Genomic DNA, 23,876 nt, shown 5'->3' on the forward strand with positions numbered 1-23,876 from the left:
CGGAAGGTTGCAAATGTGATCCCATGATCCTGCAACTGTCATAAATACATGCCAGTTGCCGGGCATCCAAATATTTATCATGTGACTGTGGGACTGTTGCAGTGAGTGTGTGAAAAACGGTCATAAGTTGCTTTTTTCAGTGCTGCTGTAATTACAAATCGTCACTAAATGAATAGTTGTAAGTTGAGGACTGCCTGCCTTTTAAGGCTCTTGTTCTTCTGAGTACTAGATAATTACCTGTACATTTAAATGAATGACCAAATGGGACTTCCTTAACTAACGTAATGTAGAGAGAAACTCAGTGGTCACAGTGGCTGATTGGAACCTTAGGGAGGAGACTTATAAAGGCTCCTGTGTCTATAAATCAGGCAACTTGTAGGTGAAAAAGAAGAAAAAAAAACACTCATGCTTGTTCCATTATGTTGCTAGTATTATGTTGGTTGCACAACTGTTGACATCAGTGGTGAAATCCAGCCGGATCTATCCGGCTCACGTGAACTGGTAGCGCTGGAGTCGGGAGGCTCCGCCCACCCGCTGGGATGTCATTACATCCCATTTTTGACCTCGTGCATGCACAGAAGAGGCATGCACACTCCCATTCCCAAACCAGTAGCGAAGGTAAGTGGATTTCACCGCTGGTTCACATGTACCTATTACCTTTAGAAAGCATCTAGAGACCCCTACATCACAAAAGATTATTAAAAAGTGTGCTCATGTTCTGAAGAACAGAAATATGCCCCACCTAGGTAATGAAAAACAACAAACAAGCCTTTATGTAATTATATTGAAAATACACACTCTACATCCTGTTGTTTTTAGAAGACGAAGATTTCACAATTGAAGTGGGCATACTCTTTTCACAGCTGCGCATCTCTCTAAAACCAGCTAAATTGCTCCAAGTGAGTAAATACTTGTTTTTCGCTTTTAAGATTATGTATAGAGTTATTGTGGATGTAGTTTGGGTTTCTGAAATTTGTAATAACTTGCATTAACTCGACTAACTTTAAATTTTTATTTTTATTAGTTTATATTAAATTGATTAATAATTAGTGATATATAACAGCAACTGAAGGAAGCCAAGGGAAATCATCAAAGCCATTAAAAAGTGAAGATGATTTTGGATATGTGATGCGACACCTGGAAAAATAAGGCATACTTCACTTAATCCTCCAGGGGAAGATTGAAGGCAAACGAGATGCAGGCAGAAGAAGAGCATCATGGCTCCAAAACCTAAAGGACTGCTTTGGATAAAGCTCAGTACCACTTTTTTGTGCGGCTGTTGATAAGAATAGGATCACCAGCATGATCGCCAATGTCCAATGACGGATATGGCAAAAAAAGAAAAAGAGAGACTATCAACTATTAGAAGTGCTTTTCAGTAATGGACATCTTTTTCCAATAGCTCTAGGCGAGATGGGTGGCAAACAAGCCAAATAAATAAATCCTTCAAGATGGCTCCATTAGTGGTCATATTGTTACAGCTCTTTAAAATATCCAGAATCTAAGCTAACTAAACTTAATTTCTGGGTATTGGCTTGTTATCTTTTATGTGTTTTATATGGTAAAGTTTAAAGAGTAGCTTAAGGCAATAATCAAAGTATTTTTTCTTTAAGAAGATAGATTAATAGAAGTAGAATAAAACAAAAAATTGTTTTGAGTTTCAAACAAAACAGCTGTACCTGAACTTTCATATGAATATTCTGCTCTATTCTATCCTGCCATAAAAGTCAGAATTGTTCAAGTATTCTAAAAAAAACCTGAAATATTTTGATTTCACCCATAGGAAACAATGCTGAGGGCTGACTCCTCCTCTTGTATTTTACAAGAGGGCCAGAGAAATAAGGGGGATGGTAGTTCATGCATCTACCACCCCAAGAACAAAATAGAAGTACAGTTGTGGTGCTTGAAATATTTCAAATGGCACAATTTGAAATGACCAGATTTTATTCAGTCTTAAAATTCTTGAAAAGTAGACTTTTTCCAGTCAGAATATTTCAAAATTAAGACACACTTCCTTGTAGTAATGTGTACAAACAGTAAGTGGCGCTATTTTCCAGGAGAGAATGACAAAAATTCCAATTTCTGGGTTGTATTATGTCAATATATAGTATGGTGTTAATTTCTAAAAGGAAAAAATACTGCTTTTAAAATATTCACTTGCTAAAAGCAATTCATGGCTTCTTGAGTCATGAAAGTTTTCATTAATTCAAACTATGTGCTTATAGTAGAGCTATACAGATTGACTGCGATACGTAATTGCCAATTGAGTTAGAATGATCACATTGAAGCAGTTAAATAGTGTGATCTATATTGTCTGTTCAGTTTGGAGATAGAGCTTTTTTTTGTAAACCTCCCACTCGGGATAAATCTCTGTGACTCAATTGCCATTCATTGTTATTTGTCTGATTTTTTTTTAAAAAAAATCTGGTGTATTCCTCTGTTTGGAAAGCTTATACATACATACGTCTTTATAATTATCTTGCACATACTTATACATGAGATTACATGCTCATATAATTTTTTAGATGTATGAAACACCTTGGGTTGGCTGGGTGGGCGAGTGGAGTTTCCCAGGCCACAGGAATACAATTATATCTTTTATGTTAGTCCAAACACTGGCTTATATTTATATATTACATGTTTACCCAATCACTGCACTGTACCCTTCCCCCAACAAACAAGAAGAAAAAAAAAATGGGACTGAAATGATTCAGTCTTGAATGGGAAAGATTACACACATCAGCATTATGCTGCAGCATTTACACATCTATTTTCCAACGCTTCATTCTATACCACTATGACTGAAGAACCACAATGGCATTGCACAGATAGAAGCAGTTTTGATTTCCAGTGGCTAGACAGGGAGCAATTCATGTAATCACTTACTCATAGGGAGATGCGCTGTGGTGGAGATACACTGTTTGCACTCTTCCCCATGGACATGATGCTAGCTTGAGATTTTGCTGCAAATTGGGAATGGAGAACATGAAGACTTATAGATGTTATTCTCTCTGGAATCTGTTGTCACTGGTCATATTGGCTGGGGGATGCTGGTAATTCAGCCGCATCTGGAAGGCTCATCATTCTCCATACCTCTGTAAGGAAAATAATGTATTTCTTTAAAGAAATGGCAGTTTCCTTGCCATGTAGCAGGCCTTTGACATTTTGTTATCACCATCATTTGGGAACAATTATGAACTGGGATCTTTTACTTTTTCTCCGTAGAGACTGGATAAGGGCATTCCGCTGTTCAGCAATTTGTTGATGTATCTGGTTTTTTCCCCCCTCTTGGGCAGGCAAGGAACTCTGCTCATGAATTAGTTAAAAACCTCAACGTGCAAGTGGTTAAAGAAGCAGAACAGCATGAAGGAGAAGGAGATCAGGAAGTGGGCCCAGGAGATACTGAGAATAAAAAGTCGGTGGAGGTAATAATTGTATTCAAAAGAACGCTGCAGTACAGTTTAAATGGATGCACCTATTGAAGAGCTATCACCCTATCCCTTCATCTTCAAGTTATGATCTCTGCATGAAATCTTTGGGGGGTGGGAGGTGGAATTGGATGTGAAACTAATGTCATGGCTTCCTCTTTTAAACAAAATAGAATAATATCCATTTTTAACTTTGCAGGATATTCACATGGTTGCAATCAAAAGCCTGGCTCAGTTGACAGCTTATTCCATTGAAATGTTCCACAAAACTGCAGCATTGGTTCTTCATGGGCAAAAAGAAGATGTGTTGGCTATAATCCGAGCTAAAACCCTTTCCCAGTAAGATTAATCATGCCTTTCTTTCCCTTCTTCTAAAAAAATGTAAAAAGATTAACAAATACCTGGTTCCTGCTAACCAGTCTTGTTTAGGGCAGTGGAATGAAAGCCCAAAGATTCTCCTATGTCGGGGGTCAGCAACCTGTGGCTCTGGAGCCGCATGTGGCTCTTTCACCCTTCTGCTGTGGCTCCCTATCACTCAAAATATGCGTCACAACCACCAATGTGCGACACTCACCGGCACGCAATTTATTGAGCTTTTCAACCCCTGGTAGGCCAACCATGGATAAATCCAAGAAAAGAGAAAGTTTCAGAAGAAAACAGAACATTTAATTCAACTACATATGCTAGTTTTGTGGCTGCTCAAGAAATAGTCAGGCACAGGAAGAGTTTTGTGGCTCCCGGTGTTTTCTGTGGGAAACGGATCCAAATGGCTCTTTGAGTGTTTAAGGTTGCAGACCCTTGTCCTATGTAATTCCTTATTTTTGTATGTCCATATCTAGTATAACACAATGCCATGGAAAGTCTTGGGTTTATAAGCAGTACTTCCTATAGGAATTGTTCTTACTACCATGTTTACAGGCCTTCTTTTGCTTGTTTATGGCTCCAAGAAGTTATAGAGTTCTTTCAAGGCACATGTTTGAATGTTTTCCTTCAGTTGAACCTTCTTATTTCTCTTTAGTAAGGGAAGTGATCGGTCAAAATAATGGATGAATGAGATGAGGAAAGAAGGGGCATATAGAACAGAGGCCACACTGGAAAAACAGCTTGATTTATCTCTAGCAGTCAGAGAGTGCCCAGTTCTAATCACGTTCTGAACCTAAAATTTTGATACAGCAATCAAAGTCTCCATGTCTTACTATCTGTCTCTGGAAAGTTAGAAATGAGTACACTCTCTTCTCATTTATTGATTAGGTTCCATTCCAATAGTCATTAAATGAATTGGTTGCTAAATGAACATGAGAGAGAGAGAGAGGGGGGGGGGTGAAGAGACATTGCTAAATTTGCTGGCTGCTATCTGCTTCAGATAAAGTTATCTTGTATGGTGTCCTGTGCCATTTTCCCCCTTTTTTGCCTCCTCACAGGCAGAGAGATTGTTTAAACAAGCTGTCTTCCTAAGTTGCTTTTCTTCATAGTTCAGTGCTTCCCTGAAACTCGCTAACCCAAATTAACAAGCTCAGCTCCATGTCCTTAAATTAGTTGATTAGAACCCTCTGGCCCATTGGTGAAATTGACCAGGTCTTAATCAGTTCTACACAGAAGACTTTTATTGTCAGATGCCCAAAATTTGATCTTAAATGTGTGCATGGGTTAGAAAATGAATTTTTAATTCCCGTTTATTACTGTCGTATTTGTGAATGATCACTGAGGTAATCGCTAAATGAGAAGTGGCAGTACAGTAAATAGTTTTCTGCCTGATAGAATTGGGTATTTGGGGATGTATATTCTGACTCCCTTTCTGAGAAACTGAAATCTGACAAATTTTAAATGAATCGGTTCAGGTAATTGTGTGCAATAATATATTTAAAAATTACTTGTCCCAGAAGGAGACATTTATGTTCCTTTGTTCCGTTCTGTAAAATTTGTATGAAAATAGTACATATCAAGATGGTCTTTGTTGTTGAAAATCTACTAAACAGGTATAGGGCTTAAGTGCAAAATAAAAAGCAATATAAAGACTTTATAATTTTGCTCGATACCAGCAATAGGAGGATCATAGGTGAGCAGCTTTCAAAGAAACACCCTCTCGGGTCTTATAGGCATCAGTATTTTTTTCAAAAATATTCTTCATTCCAGAAAAAAATAAGTAATAAAGAACACTAATGATAAAGATTATTTGTAGCTGTAGGTTTACATGAGAGGTCCTTGGTGCTCTCTGAGCTCGGTTGTTTCCTTGCAGACGCTTCATTACCCAAACTAGGTAACATCGTCAGTGCTAGTGCACTGATTAGCACTGATGATGTTAGCTAGTTTGGATAATGAAATGTCTGCAAGGAAACAGCCATGATTAGAGCACCTAGGACCCCCCCCCCGCCAAAGAGCACTAAATAATGCAGCAATCTTGCTCCATTCCTTTTTCAACATCTCTCGCAGAAAATGTATCAATTTAATAACCCTGCTGAAAGAATTGATTCTGATTAGAAGCTAAACCTGTCCTCACCACCTTTTTTTTCCCCTTCTTCCTCCCCGCACAGAGCTAAAGGAAATATTTGCAAGTTAATTGGAATCTGTGTTTTCATATCCCTTCAATCCAACAAGAACCTGCTTTAGAAAGGCTTGATTTTCTATTCATGTATTTTTCAAATCAGCTCATTATGGCAAAATCAGAGCATACCTCTAGTAGGTTCCCAGGCATACTAGTTGCCAATTATGCAGGATATTTAGAGACTGACTGACTAAAAGTTTGTAGATCATCCTTAGTCCTACACATGGTAAAAGAAATAAAAAAGATATATATTTTATTTATGATGTATTGTTCTTTTTTTTTTTTTTTTTAGAATGACTATTATGCTGTGCAAAGAATTGTCCTCTCTCTCTAAAGAATTTGCCACATGCTTAACAACTGCAGGGGTAAGATGCTCTATGATGTCTAGTGGTAAAAAGCTTTTTATGGGAAAATAGAAAGATTCAGCCTACAGGATACATATTGTTTTTGTTTTATGCTATTTCAAAGAAGGGTGTCCTGCTATTTCCTGTAACTGCTACGATCAGTAAAGTATTTTACTTCGTTTTATTAGTAAGACATTAGAATTTACCATTTTTAAAAGATTTCCCCCCCCCCCCCAGATAAATCGGAAATGGTTACTAGGGTTGGATTTTTTCATAGATTTCTTCATATCAGCTGTTTCCTCTATTTTGCTTTAGATCAGGGGTGTCAAACTCAATTTCATTGAGGACTGCATCAGGGTTGTGTTTGATCTTGGAGGGCGGGGGGCGTGGCCATGGTGGGAGTGACACGGGACTTGCTCAGGGGAAACCTGTGGTGGCCAAGTGCTAAGGCAGGACTTCCCGAGACCCTTCCTCACTCTCATTATTTCCTTCCTTCCTTCCTTCTCTTCCCATCTTTTCTCTTTTTCTTTGTCTTTCCCTTTCTCATTTCCTGCCCTTTCTTGCATACTCAAATGCAAAAGGGGAAACGTTTCTCCTTTTGCTTTGTTTTTACTTTTGATAGTCCTCTGGCAGCCAAAACAGGGCACGGGGGGTGGGGGTGGGAGCTGTGTGCGGCCTCCCTGTACCCTGTTTTCACTAGCAGAGGCAGTGCAGGGTGGTCCTTTGCTATTTCCAGCCCGCGGGCCAGATCTAAGCACCCCGTGGGCCGGATTCAGCCCGCAGGCCTTGTGTTTGACACCCCTGCTTTAGATGCTCACATTACTAGTATGAGACAATCCATGCCAGATACTTAGCATCATTTCCACCTTGACTCTGAATATTACACAGATTCATTTCTGTAGCATGGGGAATAAATTATTTAACTGATCGAAAATCAGAGGTTTTGATTTAGTTTTAGATATATGCAGCCTGTATTGTCTTCAAGATTTTTCTTACTTTGGCTTGGTTTTCAAATGCAACTTAATATGTCCAATCTTTTCAGGTGGAAGAGAAGGCTGATGTGCTCAACCCTTTAATCACAGGAGTGTTTTTGGAGGTCAGTTACATATACAAATGCTTGTGAGGGATGGATTCTGAGAAAAATATTTTGACACCTGGCCTGATATCTGGCCTGATATAGCTGTGAAACTAGTACAAGTGGTCCTTGACCTATGACCACAATTGAGGCCAAAATATCTGTTGCTAAGCAAGATAGTTGTTAAGTAAGTTGTGCCACATTTTACAATATTTTTGCTACAGTTATTAAGTGAATCTCGCATTAACTTTGCTTGTCGGAAAACAGCTGGGAAGATTATAAATACTGATCACATGACCCCAAGACAGAGCAATTGTCATAAATACATGCCAGCCAAGCCAAGCACTCCAATTTTGATCATGTGACCCTGGGGATGCTGCAATGGTTGTAAGTGTGAAAACTGGTCATAAATAACTTTTTTCTGGGCCATTGTAACATCATAGGGTTACTAAATAAAAGTTGTTAGTTGAGGACTGTCTGTATTTGGTTCATAGTACCGGTTTTTGAACTTTTATTGTGTAGAGAGAAGGGGAGTACATAAAATGGCAAATCTTTTGCTCGGGACAAAACAATCCTATCCAATTTGGGATGAACAAATCAGAGAAATAAAACATTTGAAACATATAACACAGTTTAGGTTAGAATGATCCAATTTAGAACTCTCTTCTGTGATGAAAACAATTAGTTTTTGCAGCTTAAAACAGTCAAATTTTATTCTGAACTCAGACAAAAAAAAATGTCTTGGGACATGTGATCTGGACTTTTTGTTCAAACATTCAAAATGGCAGTTCAGAGTTGAAACACTTTGTATATATAGGTATACTACTGCGGGCAAGAATCCCTCAGAAGAAATGGAGTAGCCTTCATAGTCAATAAAAGAGTAGGAAAAGCAATACTGGGATACCGTCCCCAAAATGATAGGATGATCTCAGTTCGAATCCAAGGCAAACCATTCAATAACACAGTAGTCCAAGTCTGTGCCCCAATCACTGCTGCTGAAGAGGATGAAATTGACTGGTTCTGGGAAGCCCTACAGCACCTTATAGAATTAACACCAAAAAATGATGTCCTTATCATCATGGGGGATTGGAATGCTAAAGTAGGAAGCCAAAAGCTAACTGGAATAACAGGCAAGTTTGGCCTTGGAGTACAAAATAAAGCAGGGCACAGGCTGATAGAATTTTGTCAAGAGAATACGATGGTCATAGCAAACACTCTTTTCCAACAAGCCAAGAGACGACTCTACATATGGACATCACCAGATGGTCAACAAAATAATCAGATTGATTATGTACTCTGAAGCCAAAGATGGAGAAACTCTATACAGTCAGTAAAAATAACACCAGGAGCTGAATGTGGCTCAGCTTCTTGTTGCAAAATTTAGGCTTAAATTGAAGAAAGTAGGGAAAAGCCCCAGGCCACTCAGGTATGACCTAAATTATATCCCTGATGAATATACAGTGGAGGTGACAAATAGATTTAAGGAATTAGATCTGATAGACAGAGTGCCTGAACTATGGACAGAGGTTCACAACACTGTACAAGAGGTAGCACCTAAAACCATCCCAAAGAAAAATAAATGCAAGAAAGCAGAATGGTTATCTAAGGAAGTTTTGCAAATAGCTGAGGAAAGAACGGAAGCGAAAGGCAAGGTAGAAAGAGAAAGACACACCCAGTTGAATGCAGAATTCTAGAGAATAGCTAGAAGAGATAAGAATGCCTTCTTAAATGAACAGTGCAAAGAAATAGAAGAAAACAATAGAATAGGAAGGACCAGAGATCTCTTCAAGAAAATTGGATATATGAAGGGAACGTTTCATGCAAAGATGGGCATAATAAAGGACCAAAGTGGCAGAAATTAAGAAATGGTAGCAAAATTACACAGAAGAACTATATAAAAACATGCTTAACATCCCTGATAACCATGATAGGGTGGTCACTGACCTCGAGCCAGACATCCTAGAATGTGAAGTCAAATGGGCCTTAGGAAATCTGAGCAACAACAAAGCTAGCGGAGGAGACAGTATTCCAACTGAGCTATTCAAAATCTTAAAAGATGATGCAGTAAAAGTGCTACACTCAATTTGCCAACAAATTTGGAAAACTCAAAAGTGGCCACAGGATTGGAAAAGGTCAGTTTACATTCCAATTCCAAAGAAAGACAATGCCAAAGAACATTCAAATTATCACACCATTGCACTCATTTCACATGCTAGTATGGTTATGGTTAAAATCCTACAAGCTAGGCTCCAGAACTATGTGAATCGAGAACTATCGGAAGTACAGGCTGGATTTCGAAGAGGCAGAGGAACTAGAGATCAAATTGCCAACATATGCTGGATCATGCAGCATATGCAGAAAAAATAATTGCTACCAACTTGCCTTCCATTGAGGACCTGATACTGCACGAATCAAGAAGAGGGCCGTGAAAATATTTGCAGATCCCTCGCATCCTGGACATAAACTGTTTCAACTCCTACCCTCAAAACGACGCTATAGAGCACTGCACACCAGAACAACTAGACACAAGAACAGTTTTTTCCCGAAGGCCATCACTCTGCTAAACAAATAATTCCCTCAACACTGTCAGACTATTTACTGAATCTGCACTACTATTAATCGTTTCATAGTTCCCATCACCAATCTCTTTCCACTTATGACTGTATGACTATAACTTGTTGCTGGCAATCCTTATGATTTATATTGATATATTGATCATCAATTGTGTTGTAAATGTTGTACCTTGATGAACGTATCTTTTCTTTTATGTACACTGAGAGCATATGCACCAAGACAAATTCCTTGTGTGTCCAATCACACTTGGCCAATAACATTCTATTCTATTCTATTCTATTCTATTCTATTCTATTCTATTCTATTCTATTCTATTCTATTCTATTCTATTCTATTCTATTCTATTCTATCATGGAGAAAGCTAGGGAGTTTCAGAAAAGCCTTTGATTATGTGGATCACAACAAATTGTGGCAAGTTCTTATTTGACATTTTATTTGTCTCAAGAAACCTATATGTGGGTCAAGAAGCAACAGTAAGAACTGGACACAGAACCACTAATTGGTTCAAAATTGGGAAAGGAGTCCGGCAAGGCTGTATACTGTTGCTCTGCCTATTTAACTTATATGCAGAGCACATCATGAGAAAGGTGAGACTAGATGAATCAAAAGTTGGAATTAAGATTGCCGGGAGAAAGATCAACAACCTCAGATATGCAGATGATACCACTTTAATGGCAGAAAGTAAAGAGGAACTAAAGAGCCTCTTGATGCGGTTGAAGAAGGAGAGTGCAAAAGTTGGCTTGAAACTCAACATTAAAAAAACTAAGATCATGGCATCCATCCCTCTCAATTCCTGGCAGATGGGGAAGAAATAGAGGTAGTGACGTATTTTATTTTCCTGGGCTCCAAGATCCTCCAAGATGTGGACTGCAGCCAAGAAATTAAAAGACGTTTGCTCCTGAGGAGAAAAGCTATGGCAAATCTAGATAGCATACTAAAAACCAGAGACATCACCCTGCCAACAAAAGTGCGTATAGTCAAGGCTATGATTTTCCCAGTTACAATGTATGGTTGTGAAAGTTGGACCATAAGGAAAGCTGAGCACCAAAGAATTGAGGCCTTTGTACTATGGTGCTGGAAAAGATTCCTGCGAGTCCCTTGGACTGCAAGGCGATCAAACCAGTCAGTCCTAGAGGAGATCTACCCTGGCTGCTCTTTAGAAGGCCAGGTCGTGAAGATGAAACTCAAATACTTTGGCCACTTAATGAGAAAGAAGGACTCACTGGAGAAGAGCCTAATGCTGGGAAAGATTGAGGGCAAAAGAAGAACGGGATGGACAGAGAATGAGGTGGCTGGATGGAGTCACTGAAGCAGTAGGAGTGAGCTTAAATGGACTCCAGAGGATGGTAGAGGACAGGAAAGCCTGGAGGAACGTTGTCCATGGGATCGCAGCTAACAACAACAAATCTCCATCCAAATGACAAAATTATATAATTAATTCCCATAGATTAGAACAAAACTGAAATAATGTAAAAGGGTTTTAAGAAACAGATGGATGGCTTTAAGTGAATATGGAACAACTTGTTCATGTAATATGCCCAGGTCCCAATCAAATTACCTATATACCTATTCGTCACTATTTATTTTACTAAAGCAATTAATTAGAGACAGATGCCAACCAAACTCTGATCTTTAGAATATATGAATGTTCTTTATTCATATGACAAGCCTTTTCATTCTCTTTTATAGGCTTCCAACAGTGCCTCTTATATCCAAGATGCCTTCCAACTACTTTTGCCAGTGCTGCAGATCTCGCATATCCAGACTCAGAAAGAGTTATCTCAGCAATAAATCAAGTCTGACTAAACTGGAACATTACTTCCAATGGACCTGAATGGAAGTTCCCTCGTTCCATAAGAAGATGAAGGCATCTTTAATACAAATTAAGACAGATGTGTTGACTTGTGATTTTCCACTGACCAGAATAAGATGCTGAAAGGCCATGATGTAGTCACCTACCTACGTAGACAAGATGATCTATAGGCAGCATAGGAAGTTTGTAACACAATTTATCTTTGTCATTTTGCTGGATGATGTTCTATCTGCTTCTGCTCTTTAGACTCTTTGCATTATGCTCCTTGAGATAAGAGTGTTATGAAGGAAAGACTCATAGGGCAAGGGACGCATAGCATAACAGTGTTCATGGCATGAGACCTTCGATTATTGGAGTCAGTAACTGCTGCAAATTGCATTATACTCACATTGAAATGCTAGTTTAAGTAAAAATGCCTAGCACTCCAAAGGGATACTGAGAAAATAAGATTTGTTTCAGGACATGTGAGTGATTTTTCAATTGTTTATTCTAAGATCTGGAGATCCCAAAGGGGGAAAAAACTTTTAAAAAACTGCTAAGGTTACAGCTCTAAATGTTATCTGAAAGGAGAAAAAGGGCCATTTATATATCTTGACTTGCTCCCCAGTAAGCATGATTATGCTTTTAGGTTTGAAAAGGTTTTAGACAAATTAATGGTCTGACCTTTTATTGATGTATACTCTCTACTAGTGCTAGATTAGAGAGAGATTTATTGTTTTTTAAAGACACACTTTTATGTGTAATAGCATTTGACGTTTAAATAAACACATTTTGCTAGACCTCTCTTAGTCAATAGATTTTCAGTGTCCTACTTCCATAGCAGTAAATAAAAGGAGCCAGAAGGAGTTGACTTGATTTGAAGAAAAGTAAAGCTTTTGATAAATGCCTTGAGGTAAGATGGGCGGCTTATAAATTAAATAAATAAATAAATAAATAAATAAATAAATAAATAAATAAATAAATAAATAAATGAATGAATAAATAAATAAATAAATAAATAAATAAATAACAAGGGAAGCTTACAACTTGGATGCACTTCTATGAAAATAATTTTTCAGGTTCTGGAACTTTGCCTGAATTCCCAAACTGATTTAATTCTTCATATCATAACTCCAAAGACTTTAGAATACAAATTCCTCTTGTCTTTTTTGTCCAATTGTTACGTTGTACAATTTTGTCTTGTTCCATAATGTATATGTTTATTTACTTGTTCCTTCCTAGAATCTGCTCAGGGAAATTCTACTAACTTTTATGAAGTTTTTTGAACAAGCAGCTTGCTATGACTCAAATATCACTTCAGCAAAGAAAAAAAAAGATAAATTGCAACTTGTTTTACTTTAGTGAATGTCCTTGCTTTTACATTTATTAGCTTGTCTTTGTTTTAACTGCGATTCTAAATTTCCATCTGGTTGCTTAGAGTTACTAAATTACTTTATTACCATATTGTAACATTAGCATGGAATGTTGGAACAATGCATTATGTACATATGCATACATGTATATGTATGTGTATATATGTGTGTGTGTGTGTGTGTGTGTATTTAAAAATATATAAGCACATATTTGTACATACATACACAAACACACACACAGAGTAAAAAATATTCCTTAACTTTTCAAATAAATTAGGCTTTTTAGATAGTTTAATTTCTAGAAAAGAATCTATTTTATCTATTCTAAATATGTATATTGTATACAGAGAATAAATGTCTTTTGATGCAATAAGGAAATGGCTACTTATTAAATAGGTTGACCATTGAATACCTAGTTACTAATGTTCAGGTCAACAAAACAATATTTTGCCAAGTGCTGTTTTCATACATTTTCTTGTTTATTCTAGTACGGAAGAAATCTGCATTGTTTAAGATAGTGGGAGTGACAGCATATGTGGTGAATATACAGTATATTGGGCAGAGTACATGCATTTTGTTTGTCTACCAGTGTAAAGTTTACGCTTAAACTTAAAATGCAGATTCCACCATATTGTTTTACGCTAATAGAAGAGAACAGCTATCTGTTCAAATGGAACAGTTGCATATTTTCTCCAACAGTTGCCCAGCCCTTGTTTCATTTTTAGATCTTTTCAAATGAGTCATAGATTTAGTGAAATACTTTGCATTTAATTATAGAATTGTAGTCTTGTTATAGACTACAGAGAAATGACACTTCCAATTAATAAAAATGGCCTGAATGTAACATTAGAAATGTAGTGCATTTTTAGGACAGTGTGTGAATGAACAAACCAAGACTTGAAGTCTTCAAACAAAGTGACTACAGGTTTGGATTTTTAAGAATATTGAGATTAAACTTAAATACAAAAGAAAAGAAAGAGAGAAAAGAAAGCTAGAACAATTATGCATCCCTCTGTCCTGTTCTTGTTTTTGGAATCAAGTTCCAAATATACTCCCAAGTAAGCAAACTTACTTGGAAATATAAATGTTTAAATGCTGAGTACATTTAACTAAATTTATTTGGACTATGTCTTCAATACCAAGGTTGACTCAGCCTTCCATCCTTTATAAGGTAGGTAAAATGAGGACCCAGATTGTTGGGGGCAATAAAAGTTGACTTTGTATATATACAAATGGATGAGACTATTGCTTAACACAATGTAAGCCGCCCTGAGTCTTTGGAGAAGGGCGGGATATAAATTCAAATAATAAATAAATAATAAATAATACCTATGCACTATTTTTCCATGAGATAAGGCAGTGATGGCTAATCTTTTTGCCGTCGCTTGCCAAAAGCGGGGGGACTGGGGTGGGTGGGTTGCGCATGTGCATGCCCACACCCATAATTCAATGTACCCCGCACATGTGCGCATGACCCCCCCACTCTGCCCACTTTTGGCAATGGCATAGTGGGCCCGGTAGGCCCGTTTTTCGCCCTCCCCAGGGTCCAGAGGCTTTCTTGGAGCCTGGGGAGGGCAAAAACAACATCCCCACCCCCCAGAGGCCAGAAATGGCCCATTTCCCAACTTCTGGAGGGCCCGGAAGGCCCATTTTTCACGCTCCCCAGGCTGTAGAGGCTTTCTTGGAGCCTGGGGAGGGCAAAAACTGCCTTCCCCACTCCCCCGGAGGCCAGAAACAGCCCATTTCCTGACTTCCGGTGGGTCCGGAAGGGCTGAAAATCAAGTGGCCGGTGCGCACATGCGTGCTGGAGCTGAGCTAGGGGAACGCTCGCATGCCGACAGATACGGCCTCAGGTGCCATAGGTTCGCCATCACGGGTATCATGGAGCATGCTGGTTGAGGAATTCTGGGAGTGAAGTCCACATCTCTTAGGGTTTCCAAGCTTGGAAAAACGTTGCTTTAAAACCTATCGATCATCTTCCATTGGGTTAGAAAGGGATGAGATTAGTGACAGTTAAATTCTCACATAGTTTTATGCTTCTGCAAATAACATTGACAAGTTTGGATTATACAGAACAAAAGACAACTCTGTGTCTAAGGAAATAGTTTGCAAACCAAATTCTCAGCTTTAAGCCAATTGTTAGGGATCTTGTAGTTTCAACACAAGTAAGGGTTGAACTGAATGAACTTTTAAGTCTTTTTTTTTTTAATTTGTATAATTCAGTATCAAAGAAATGAGGAAAGAGAAAGCTCATCACTTCTTGTTCAAATAACTGCTCAAAAACAATACAATTAAACAGGTTTTATGAAGTAGACTTGGGTAAGCAGAACAAAATGTAGTAGAAGCAGCCAATTGCACAAATTATTATAGCAATAATTGTCAGACCAAAAGAGGCACAAGTTGCCCACTTCAAACATATGCTAACAGCATGATCATCGGTCTCCATCTTGGCTTCTGGCAACACTTGCTCGGGGCTGAAAATGGGTAGCAATCCTTTAAAACCTGGTCTTCGGCATGTCGGATATGTAGATTTTAATACTAAAAAGGAAGGCCAACTGTGAACTATAATTATTCTTTTAAAAAATGGAAAACAGTGTCCCAAAAGTGCTTTTTAACAGGCAACTGGAATTTCTTGAGTTTTTTTTTCCCATTAAAATGTTTTACTGCTCATCCAAGAAGTTTCTTCAGTTCTCAAGAAGCTTCTTGGATGAGAAGTGAAACTTTTTAAAGGAAAAAACCCAAGAAAGTCCAGTTGCCTTTTGAAAAGCACCTTTGGAACAACTTGACCTGAATGATTAAGAATGCTCTGGGAAATTGATGGATAGATTCTCATAAAACAACATACAGGTAATTCTAATATTATTGGGCTTTTCCTATTTCTACTTTTATTTTCACCTTGATCATTCTACATAAGTTAGAATGATCAATTATTGTACTATTCTTAATTTATACTATGAAGCATACTTCAAGCACTTCTGATAAAAATAATCAAATAGCTTAATTTGGAACACTAATGCGATTGATTGTGTAGTTACATAAGAAATTGATTATTATTTACTCCAGAAAGCCTACTGTGCCCTCAATGTGATATGTAAGTTTGCACATGTGTATATTCCTTTAGAGGGATGCGGTGACTCAGTGGCTAAGATGCTGAGCTTGTCGATCAAAACGTCAGCAGTTCAGTGGTTCAGATCCCTAGTGCCGTGTAACGGGGTGGGCTCCTGTTACTTGTCCCAGCTTCTGCCAACCAGCATCTGCCAACCAGCGTCTTAGCAGTTCGAAAGCATGAAAAAATGCAAGTAGAAAAATAGGGACCACCTTTGGTAGGAAGGTAACAGCATTCCGTGCGCCTTCGGCTTTTAGTCATGCCAGCCACATGACCACGGAGATGCCTTCGGACAGCGCTGGCTCTTCGGCTTTGAAACGGAGATGAGCACTGCCCTCTAGAGTCGGGAACTACTAGCACATATGTGCGAGGGGAATCTTTACCTTTACCTTTTTATATTCCTTTAAATATCTTCAAGACACTTCTTCAATACTGACTCAACTCAGTGGAATTCTTATCTCTGTGGAAGAATCTCAGTTGCAAAATCAGTTGCTTTCAAGATATGTGTGTAGAAATGTTTTACTTGCTAAGCCTTGCTTACATTTTGAATGATTGCTGAAATTGACATATCCTCATCACTTGACTAATCAAGTAACCTCTGTTGTTTTCTTTCTTTTCTGGTCAAATCTCTTGCAAAAAAGGAAGGTAAAAGTAGAATGGTGAGTGAGACATTTGGGAAAATCCTCCTCCTCTTCAAATCAATCTATATTCAGTTTTGAGTGAAAACTATTTTGGTCACATTGTAAAAAGCAAATAAGGTGCGACTAGGTGTCATGAAGGAACGTGACAATTGTAACTGAAGTTATGATTAGGAATGATATTATTATATATTATTCCAAAAGAGGCATTTGCTGGATTTTTTTCCCTTAGATGGTAAAATAATTTAGGTAATTTTTAGTTTAACTGCACTTGATAAGTTCTTGGTCAACATATTGTGCTCCACCATAAATTCTGCACTGATTTATTCTCAACGAGATTATAGGATTTAATAGCCATTTGTGAAGTAAACTGGTCAAATAAAGACAACCTGTCTGACACCCAAGCCTGTCAAAACTGTCCGGAATAATCAGGATTTAAGAATGAAGTTAATCTGAGCAGCTGAATACATACTGCCCATTCATTTTATGTGGGACGTATAAGCTTGGTGCTGGGTGGAACCAGTTTTTCTTCTTTCCCAGATCATAAAAGAGGAGGTAACTCTGTGGCAGGAGCTACATTTCTGCTAGTCGAGTCTGCATTGAAAGGCTTGCTTCTCTTTCCACTTCCCCAGGTGAGAGGACTTTCTTGTATACTGTATCTTTCTGTCTTTTCTGTGAATGATTTTTTTTTCCTACCCCAGCTGGCATTATAGATAGAAAGCACTTTAGAAGACTGTGTCTTCTTGATTAGGACTAGGTTCTGCATGAATCAGAATGAAGATATTTTGCTTTGACGTTTAATCTCTTCAGCTTTCAGGAGAGCAAGCAATTATTTCAGTAAGACTTAAAACTCAGGAAGAGCAAGTCCATAGGAGAAATCAACGTTAGGGCTTGTCAAATTTTATTTGATGCATGAACAGTGGTTATGAAAACTCATGCAGTTTATATATCTGTAGTAGCGGTATGAGTGCTTATTTACTCCGTAATTAAGGAAGATGAATGAGAGACCAAACTCTTTCCATTAAGGTCTCATAATTAGAGAATCTTATTTATCATATTTGAATTTTCTGCATAAAGAACGCAAGCCTAGAGAACCTGTACAAATTCTCTCTATTGTTTGTTATGGGGCTGAAGATGGGTGAGGCCAAATGGAAACTGGTGAAACCGGATTCTTAAATAGAGATTTGGAAATCGGATAGTTTTGTTTATCTAGTCTTCTAAAGCAAGACATGTGAGTTCTTTTTTTAAAGTCAATCTGGGTTTACTTCACATCAAGAATTTTTGCAACCACTTTATAGACCAAAAAATAAGCCCATAACCATTTTTTACTCCTTTTATCCTAGGTATCTCCCAGTCCTGCTTAGATTCAACTTAATATATACTGATCTGACCTGAGAAACTTAGTGTGGAGCCGTGACAAATTAATTATATATTTTGTAATAACTGTACTGTTACTGAACAATGTCCTCAATTTTAAAAGGTAGGTTCCCTTTTTCATTTGGAAAAAGAAAAGGAAAGAAAACAAAGCAGGTGTCTGTTTGTATCATATGAGATGTAAATAAATAATCCCTTTATTTCTTAGCTCTGACACTGAATTTTATTGTGTTTTTGTCTTGCCTTGCATTCTGCATATCTAGTTATGCATGAACTACTGTATACATACTATGACATAATGAAATGGGCAGTTGTTAACGTGAATGTTTCTAAAGAATAAAAATAGCATCATTATTCAGTGGAGTTTTCATTTGAATTCCTCAGTCACTTCCTATCTCATTTGAGCTATTTCTGTATGACATAATCTTGAGAGTCCCACGTAGTTTCAACTTCGAACTCCTCTTCTATTTTCTTGTCTTTTTCAAAAGGTAATCCTTTTCTTCATTTTAGTTTTGTGTCCCATTTTGTTGTATCGCTGTTTTTCTACTGATCAGCTGGTTTCAAAATTCTTCCCAAATCATTAGCGAAACTGTAGTCTCTTAATCAGAATGCTGTAATTTCTTTGCAGATAAAAAACAAAGTTAATCGTTAAACTGAACTTCAGCAATTAACAGATAATAAGAGCAATAATAGTAAAGGTTAAACAGTAGTCACTTAGATTTGATTCACTGATTTTATTGTCCAGTGGTTTATAACCTATGTTTTTCCATCATTTATTTATTTATTGTTTATATTTATATACCGCCCTATCTCCCAAAGGACTCAGGGCGGTTTACAGGCATTTAAAAGCAATAAATACAATTCTAAAAACAATTAAAAAACGTATTCAAAAGCCTAATAATTAAAAATATAAAAAATTAAAACCCAAGTTAAAACCCACAAACTAAAAACTAACTCAGTCCTGCGCAGTTAAATAGGTATGTTTTAAGCTCGCGGCGGAAGGTCCGAAGGTCCGGAAGCTGGCGAAGTCCTGGGGGCAGTTCATTCCAGAGGGTGGGAGCCCCCACAGAGAAGGCCCTTCCTGGGCGTCGCCAGACGACATTGCCTCGCTGATGGCACCCTGAGAGTCCCTCTCTGTGAGAGCGCACGGGTCGGTGAGAGGTATTCGGTAGCAGTAGGCGGTCCCGTAGATAACCCGGCCCTATGCCATGGGCGCTTTAAAGGTGGTCACCAAAACCTTGAAGCGCACCGGAAGGCCACAGGTAGCCAGTGCAGTCTGCGCAGGATGGGTGTTATCACGGGAGCCACGAGGGCTCCTCTATCACCAGCGCAGCCGCATTCTGGACTAACTGCAGCCTCCGGATGCCCTTCAAGGGAGCCCCATGTAGAGAGCATTGCAGTAATCCAGGCGAGGCGTCACGAGTGCGTGGGTGACTGTGCACAGGGCATCTCGGTCCAGAAAGGCGCAACTGGCGCACCAGGCGAACCTGGTAAACGCTCTCCTGGAGACGGCCGTCAAATGATCTTCCAAAGACAGCCGTTCGTCCAGGAGGGCGCCTAAGTTGCGCACCCCTCCATCGGGGCCAATGACTCGCCACCGATGGTCAGCGCGGTTAGCTGACTGTGCGGGATGCGGCATCCACAGCCACTCTGTCTTGGAGGATTGAGCTTGAGCCTGTTTCTCCCCATCCAGACCCGTACAGCCTCCAGACACGGGACAGCACTTGATAGCCGTTGGGGTGGTCCGCGTGGAAAGGTACAGCTGGGTGTCATCCGCATACAGCTGATACCTCACGCGAAACCACTGATGATCTCACCCAGCGGCTTCATTTAGATGTTAAACAGAAGGGGCGAGAGGATCGACCCCTGCGGCACCCCACAAGTGAGGCGCCTCGGGGTCGACCTCTGCCCCCCTGTCAACACCGACTGCGGCCGGTCGGAGAGATAGGAGGAGAACCACCGATAAACGGTGCCTCCCACTCCCAATCCCTCCAGCCGGCGCAGCAGGATACCATGGTCGATGGTATCAAAAGCCGCTGAGAGGTCTAATAGGACCAGGGCAGAGGAACAACCCCTATCCCTGGCCCTCCAGAGATCATCCACCAACGCGACCAAAGCCGTCTCTGTGCTGTAACCAGGCCGGAAACCGGACTGGAACGGGTCTAGATAGACGGTTTCATCCAGGTCCAGGGGAAACTGATATGCCACCATACTCTCTACAACCTTCGCGAGCGGGTTGGAGACCGGACGATAATTACCTAAAACAGCCGGGTCCAGGGAAGGCTTCTTAAGGAGGGGTCTCACCACCGCCTCTTTCAAGGCGGCCGGAAAGACGCCCTCCACCAAAGAAGCGATCGTAATCGCCTGGAGCCAGCCTCGTGTCACCTCCTGAGTGGCCAGCACCAGCCAGGAGGGGCACGGGTCCAGTAAACACGTGGTGGCATTCAGTCTACCCAACAACCTGTCCATGTCCTCGGGAGCCACAGGGTCAAACTCATCCCAGACAATGTCACCAAGACCACCCTCGGACGCCTCACCTGAGTCACCGCAATCTTGGTCCAATCCGTCCCGGCTGAGCGATTTTATCGTATAGATAACCGTTAAACTCCTCAGCACGTCCTGCAGCGGGTCATCCCGCTCCCCTGGTGAAGAAGGGAACGAGTCACCCGGAACAGGGCGGCTGGGCGGTTATCTGCCGACGCAATGAGGAGGCGTAGCGCCTCGCTTCCCTCAATGCCACTAGGTAAGTCCTTGTATAGGACTTCACTAGTGTCCGATCAGCCTCTGAGCGGCTAGACCTCCAGGAACTCTCTAGGCGTCTTCTCCGGCGCTTCATCCCCTCAGCTCCTCGGAGAACCAGGGGCGGTTGGGACCTGCGCCGGGTCAGAGGCCGCAAAGGCATGACACGATCTAAGGCCCCGCGCGGCCCGTTCCCAGGCGCAACAAGTTCCTCAGACGTGCCGTGAGCCAGAGCCTCAAGGAATGGCCCAAGCTCCGTCCGGAACCTCTCCGGGTCCATCAGGCGCCTGGGACGGAACCAACGCATTGGCTCCGTCTCCCTGCGGTGTAGGGTGGCGGTCAGAAAGTCTAGGCGAAGGAGAGTGATCTGACCATGACAAAGGTTCGATGACTATTTCCTTTAAGTCCAGATCTCTCAACCACTGACCAGAGACAAAAATCAAATCGAGTGTACCACCCCCAGTGTGGGTAGGGCCATCAACTACTTGCGTCAGGTCCAAGGCCGTCATGGAAGCCGTGAACTCCCGAGCTGCTGTCGATGACGAGCCGGAAGAAGGCAAGTTAAAGTCCCCCATGACTAAAAGTCTGGGGGTTTCAACTGCCACCCCAGCAAGCACCTCCAGGAGCTCGGGCAGGGCAGCTGTCACGTAGCAAGGAGCCAGCAAGCCCATCTGACATCTATGGCCCCACTTCACAAGGAGGGATTCACACCCGACAATCTGAGGTACAGTGGTCTCCCTCGGCTCCAGACTCTCTCTAATCACAACCGCCACCCCCCCCACCCTACCCTGGGCTCTCGGCTGATGAAATGCACGGAAACCTGGTGGGCACATCTGCACCAGGGGCACGCCCCCTTCTGCGCCCAACCAGGTTTCCGTAATGCCTATAAAGTCCGCGGCACCCCCCTGAATAAGGTTGTAAATTAGGGGGGCCTTATTTCATCCATTTTTTTTCTTTTCCAAGGAAGGATTGTGGAAATTTCAAGGATAAAATAAGGGTGACTTTTATGTGTCTAGAAAGTCCCATAAATACACAAAGGAATACTTTACCACACCTTTTTTGAGGCCCTGTTCCTTTCTTTTTTTAATTTAATTTCTGTTACTCTAACAAATTGGTTTGGATTGGTTCTTAGAGAAAGTGAGGTTCTTAGAGAAACTGAGGTGTAACTTACTCTATATAAAATAAAGTTATCCTCAGTATAGAAAGTAATGAGATTCACAAACCCAACCCACCAATCAACCAACCAACAAAAAGTGCTAGAGACGAAGATATAGTTGCATTTGACTTTATGGAGCCTGTGGTAATTTACTTCTTATAACAAATTAACTTCTGTTCCACTAGTTTCTTTTTGTTTTTAATCTAGATCCTTGCAGAAAAACAAAACAAAGAATGGAATTTGTCCCTGTTAACACTTCAATTTTTATATTATTTATTCATTTAACTTATATGCCACTCCATTAATGCTAAGTGTTTCACCGGTTTAATACCGGTATAGTAGGATTAAAAACCTAAATCAATTAATAGAACAATAACCAATCAATCTGATGAACCACTATGGCTAGGGGGCCTTTGCAAACATTTGTCTTGTGCACCAATGTTGCTTTTTTCTTCCTGGGCTGGGAAGCCTTGATCATAGTACCTCTGCACCACGGACACTTGTCATTTGGATTATTGCTATGTGGTTATCTGAGGCTGCCCCGGAATTTACAGTTGGTTCTGAATGCAGCAGTATGCAGTGTTGGGCATTTCTAAATTTGCTCCTATTATATACCTGTTACACTGGTTACCATGCATTAATTATCTTCTGTGTACAATTCAAGGTGCTGATTATTATGTTTCAAGCTCTATATGGCAGGGGACCAGGATATCTCTGGGACCACCTCTCCCTGAGAACATCTGTCTGTCCCACCAGAATGGATAGGTTGGGCGTGCTCCAGGTCCCTTCCCTTAAACATTGCCATCTTGTGGGTCCTCAGAAGTTTGTGTGGCAGCCCCTGCCCTGTAGAACAACCTCCTCACTGAGATTTGAAAGCAACATTCTTCCACCTTTTTGGAGAACACTTAAAACCTGGCTCTTGCCTCAGGCATTGGGCAAGGTCAGGATGGGACAAGAATACAGGTGAATCAGGGAAGTGTGGTTATGGTGCCAGGTTTTTCTGTTCTAGTTTGATTGCTATTGGTTTATATTGTTTGATTGCTAGTGTTTAAACAATTGTTTAATTTGTTTTATCAGTTATAAGCCTCCCAGAGTTGTTTCAAGATGAGTGGCTATACAAATATTTTAAATACATAAATAAATTTTCAGTAGGTTAATCCCATGGAATGCCTTTCTGTAGAGCCATGTTATTACACTCTTTGCTCTCTTTCTTGGAGAGAGGCCATCGAATATTCAGGAAGTAAATAATTCTAACGAGAAGGATCAAGAGTCCATAAAGGTGGCCTTCCTTTAGTACTGGGCCCTTCAGCAAGCCCTCTTTCTTACCAGTTGAGCATATTCTACCCAGGGCAAGAGTATCAGAAATAGTTAGAGCCCCTACCCATAAAACCATATGCTGCTTTCATGTTGAATATAGCTTAGCCAAGTCTGACCAAGTTCTTGCTTGGTCCTTTTGCATGATTCAGCAGGGCACCTAACTTTAGCCTTTGGAATAGAAGGTAAGGACTTTTGAGATCATTTTAGCTACATAGTTAATGGTACTGAACACCTTTCATACACCAGTTTCAGGGCTGTATCTTTATTAGGTAGAATGACATAATCCTCTGGGATGGAATGATGGGGAAACAGAATTAGTGTTGAAAGAAGGAATGGCATATGCCATATTCTACACCTAGACTAGTCTCCAATGTAGTGTAAATTTCCCTTTTGTAAGTCCATGGAAATAGGGGATGTG

At 40.1% G+C, this 23,876-nt stretch overlaps 1 protein-coding gene across 2 annotated transcripts in view; it reads left to right on the plus strand.

Moving 5' to 3' along the window:
- Positions 1-23,876, plus strand: part of FAM114A2 (family with sequence similarity 114 member A2) — a 49,102-nt gene that overhangs the window by 15,028 nt on the left and 10,198 nt on the right. Inside the window, exons 10-16 of one of the 2 annotated variants that reach the window (XM_058166030.1) lie at positions 820-899; positions 3,297-3,425; positions 3,628-3,767; positions 6,263-6,335; positions 7,357-7,410; positions 11,653-17,504; positions 18,216-18,352. In XM_058166030.1, coding sequence (XP_058022013.1) covers positions 820-899; positions 3,297-3,425; positions 3,628-3,767; positions 6,263-6,335; positions 7,357-7,410; positions 11,653-11,754 — 578 coding nt within the window. In that variant the 3' untranslated portion in view covers positions 11,755-17,504; positions 18,216-18,352. The remainder of the gene's footprint in view (positions 1-819; positions 900-3,296; positions 3,426-3,627; positions 3,768-6,262; positions 6,336-7,356; positions 7,411-11,652; positions 17,505-18,215; positions 18,353-23,876) is intronic. The other variant, XM_058166031.1, reaches the window with a different exon arrangement.

The sequence above is a fragment of the Ahaetulla prasina genome, chromosome 2, assembly GCF_028640845.1.
Source record: "Ahaetulla prasina isolate Xishuangbanna chromosome 2, ASM2864084v1, whole genome shotgun sequence".
NCBI lineage: Eukaryota > Metazoa > Chordata > Lepidosauria > Squamata > Colubridae > Ahaetulla > Ahaetulla prasina.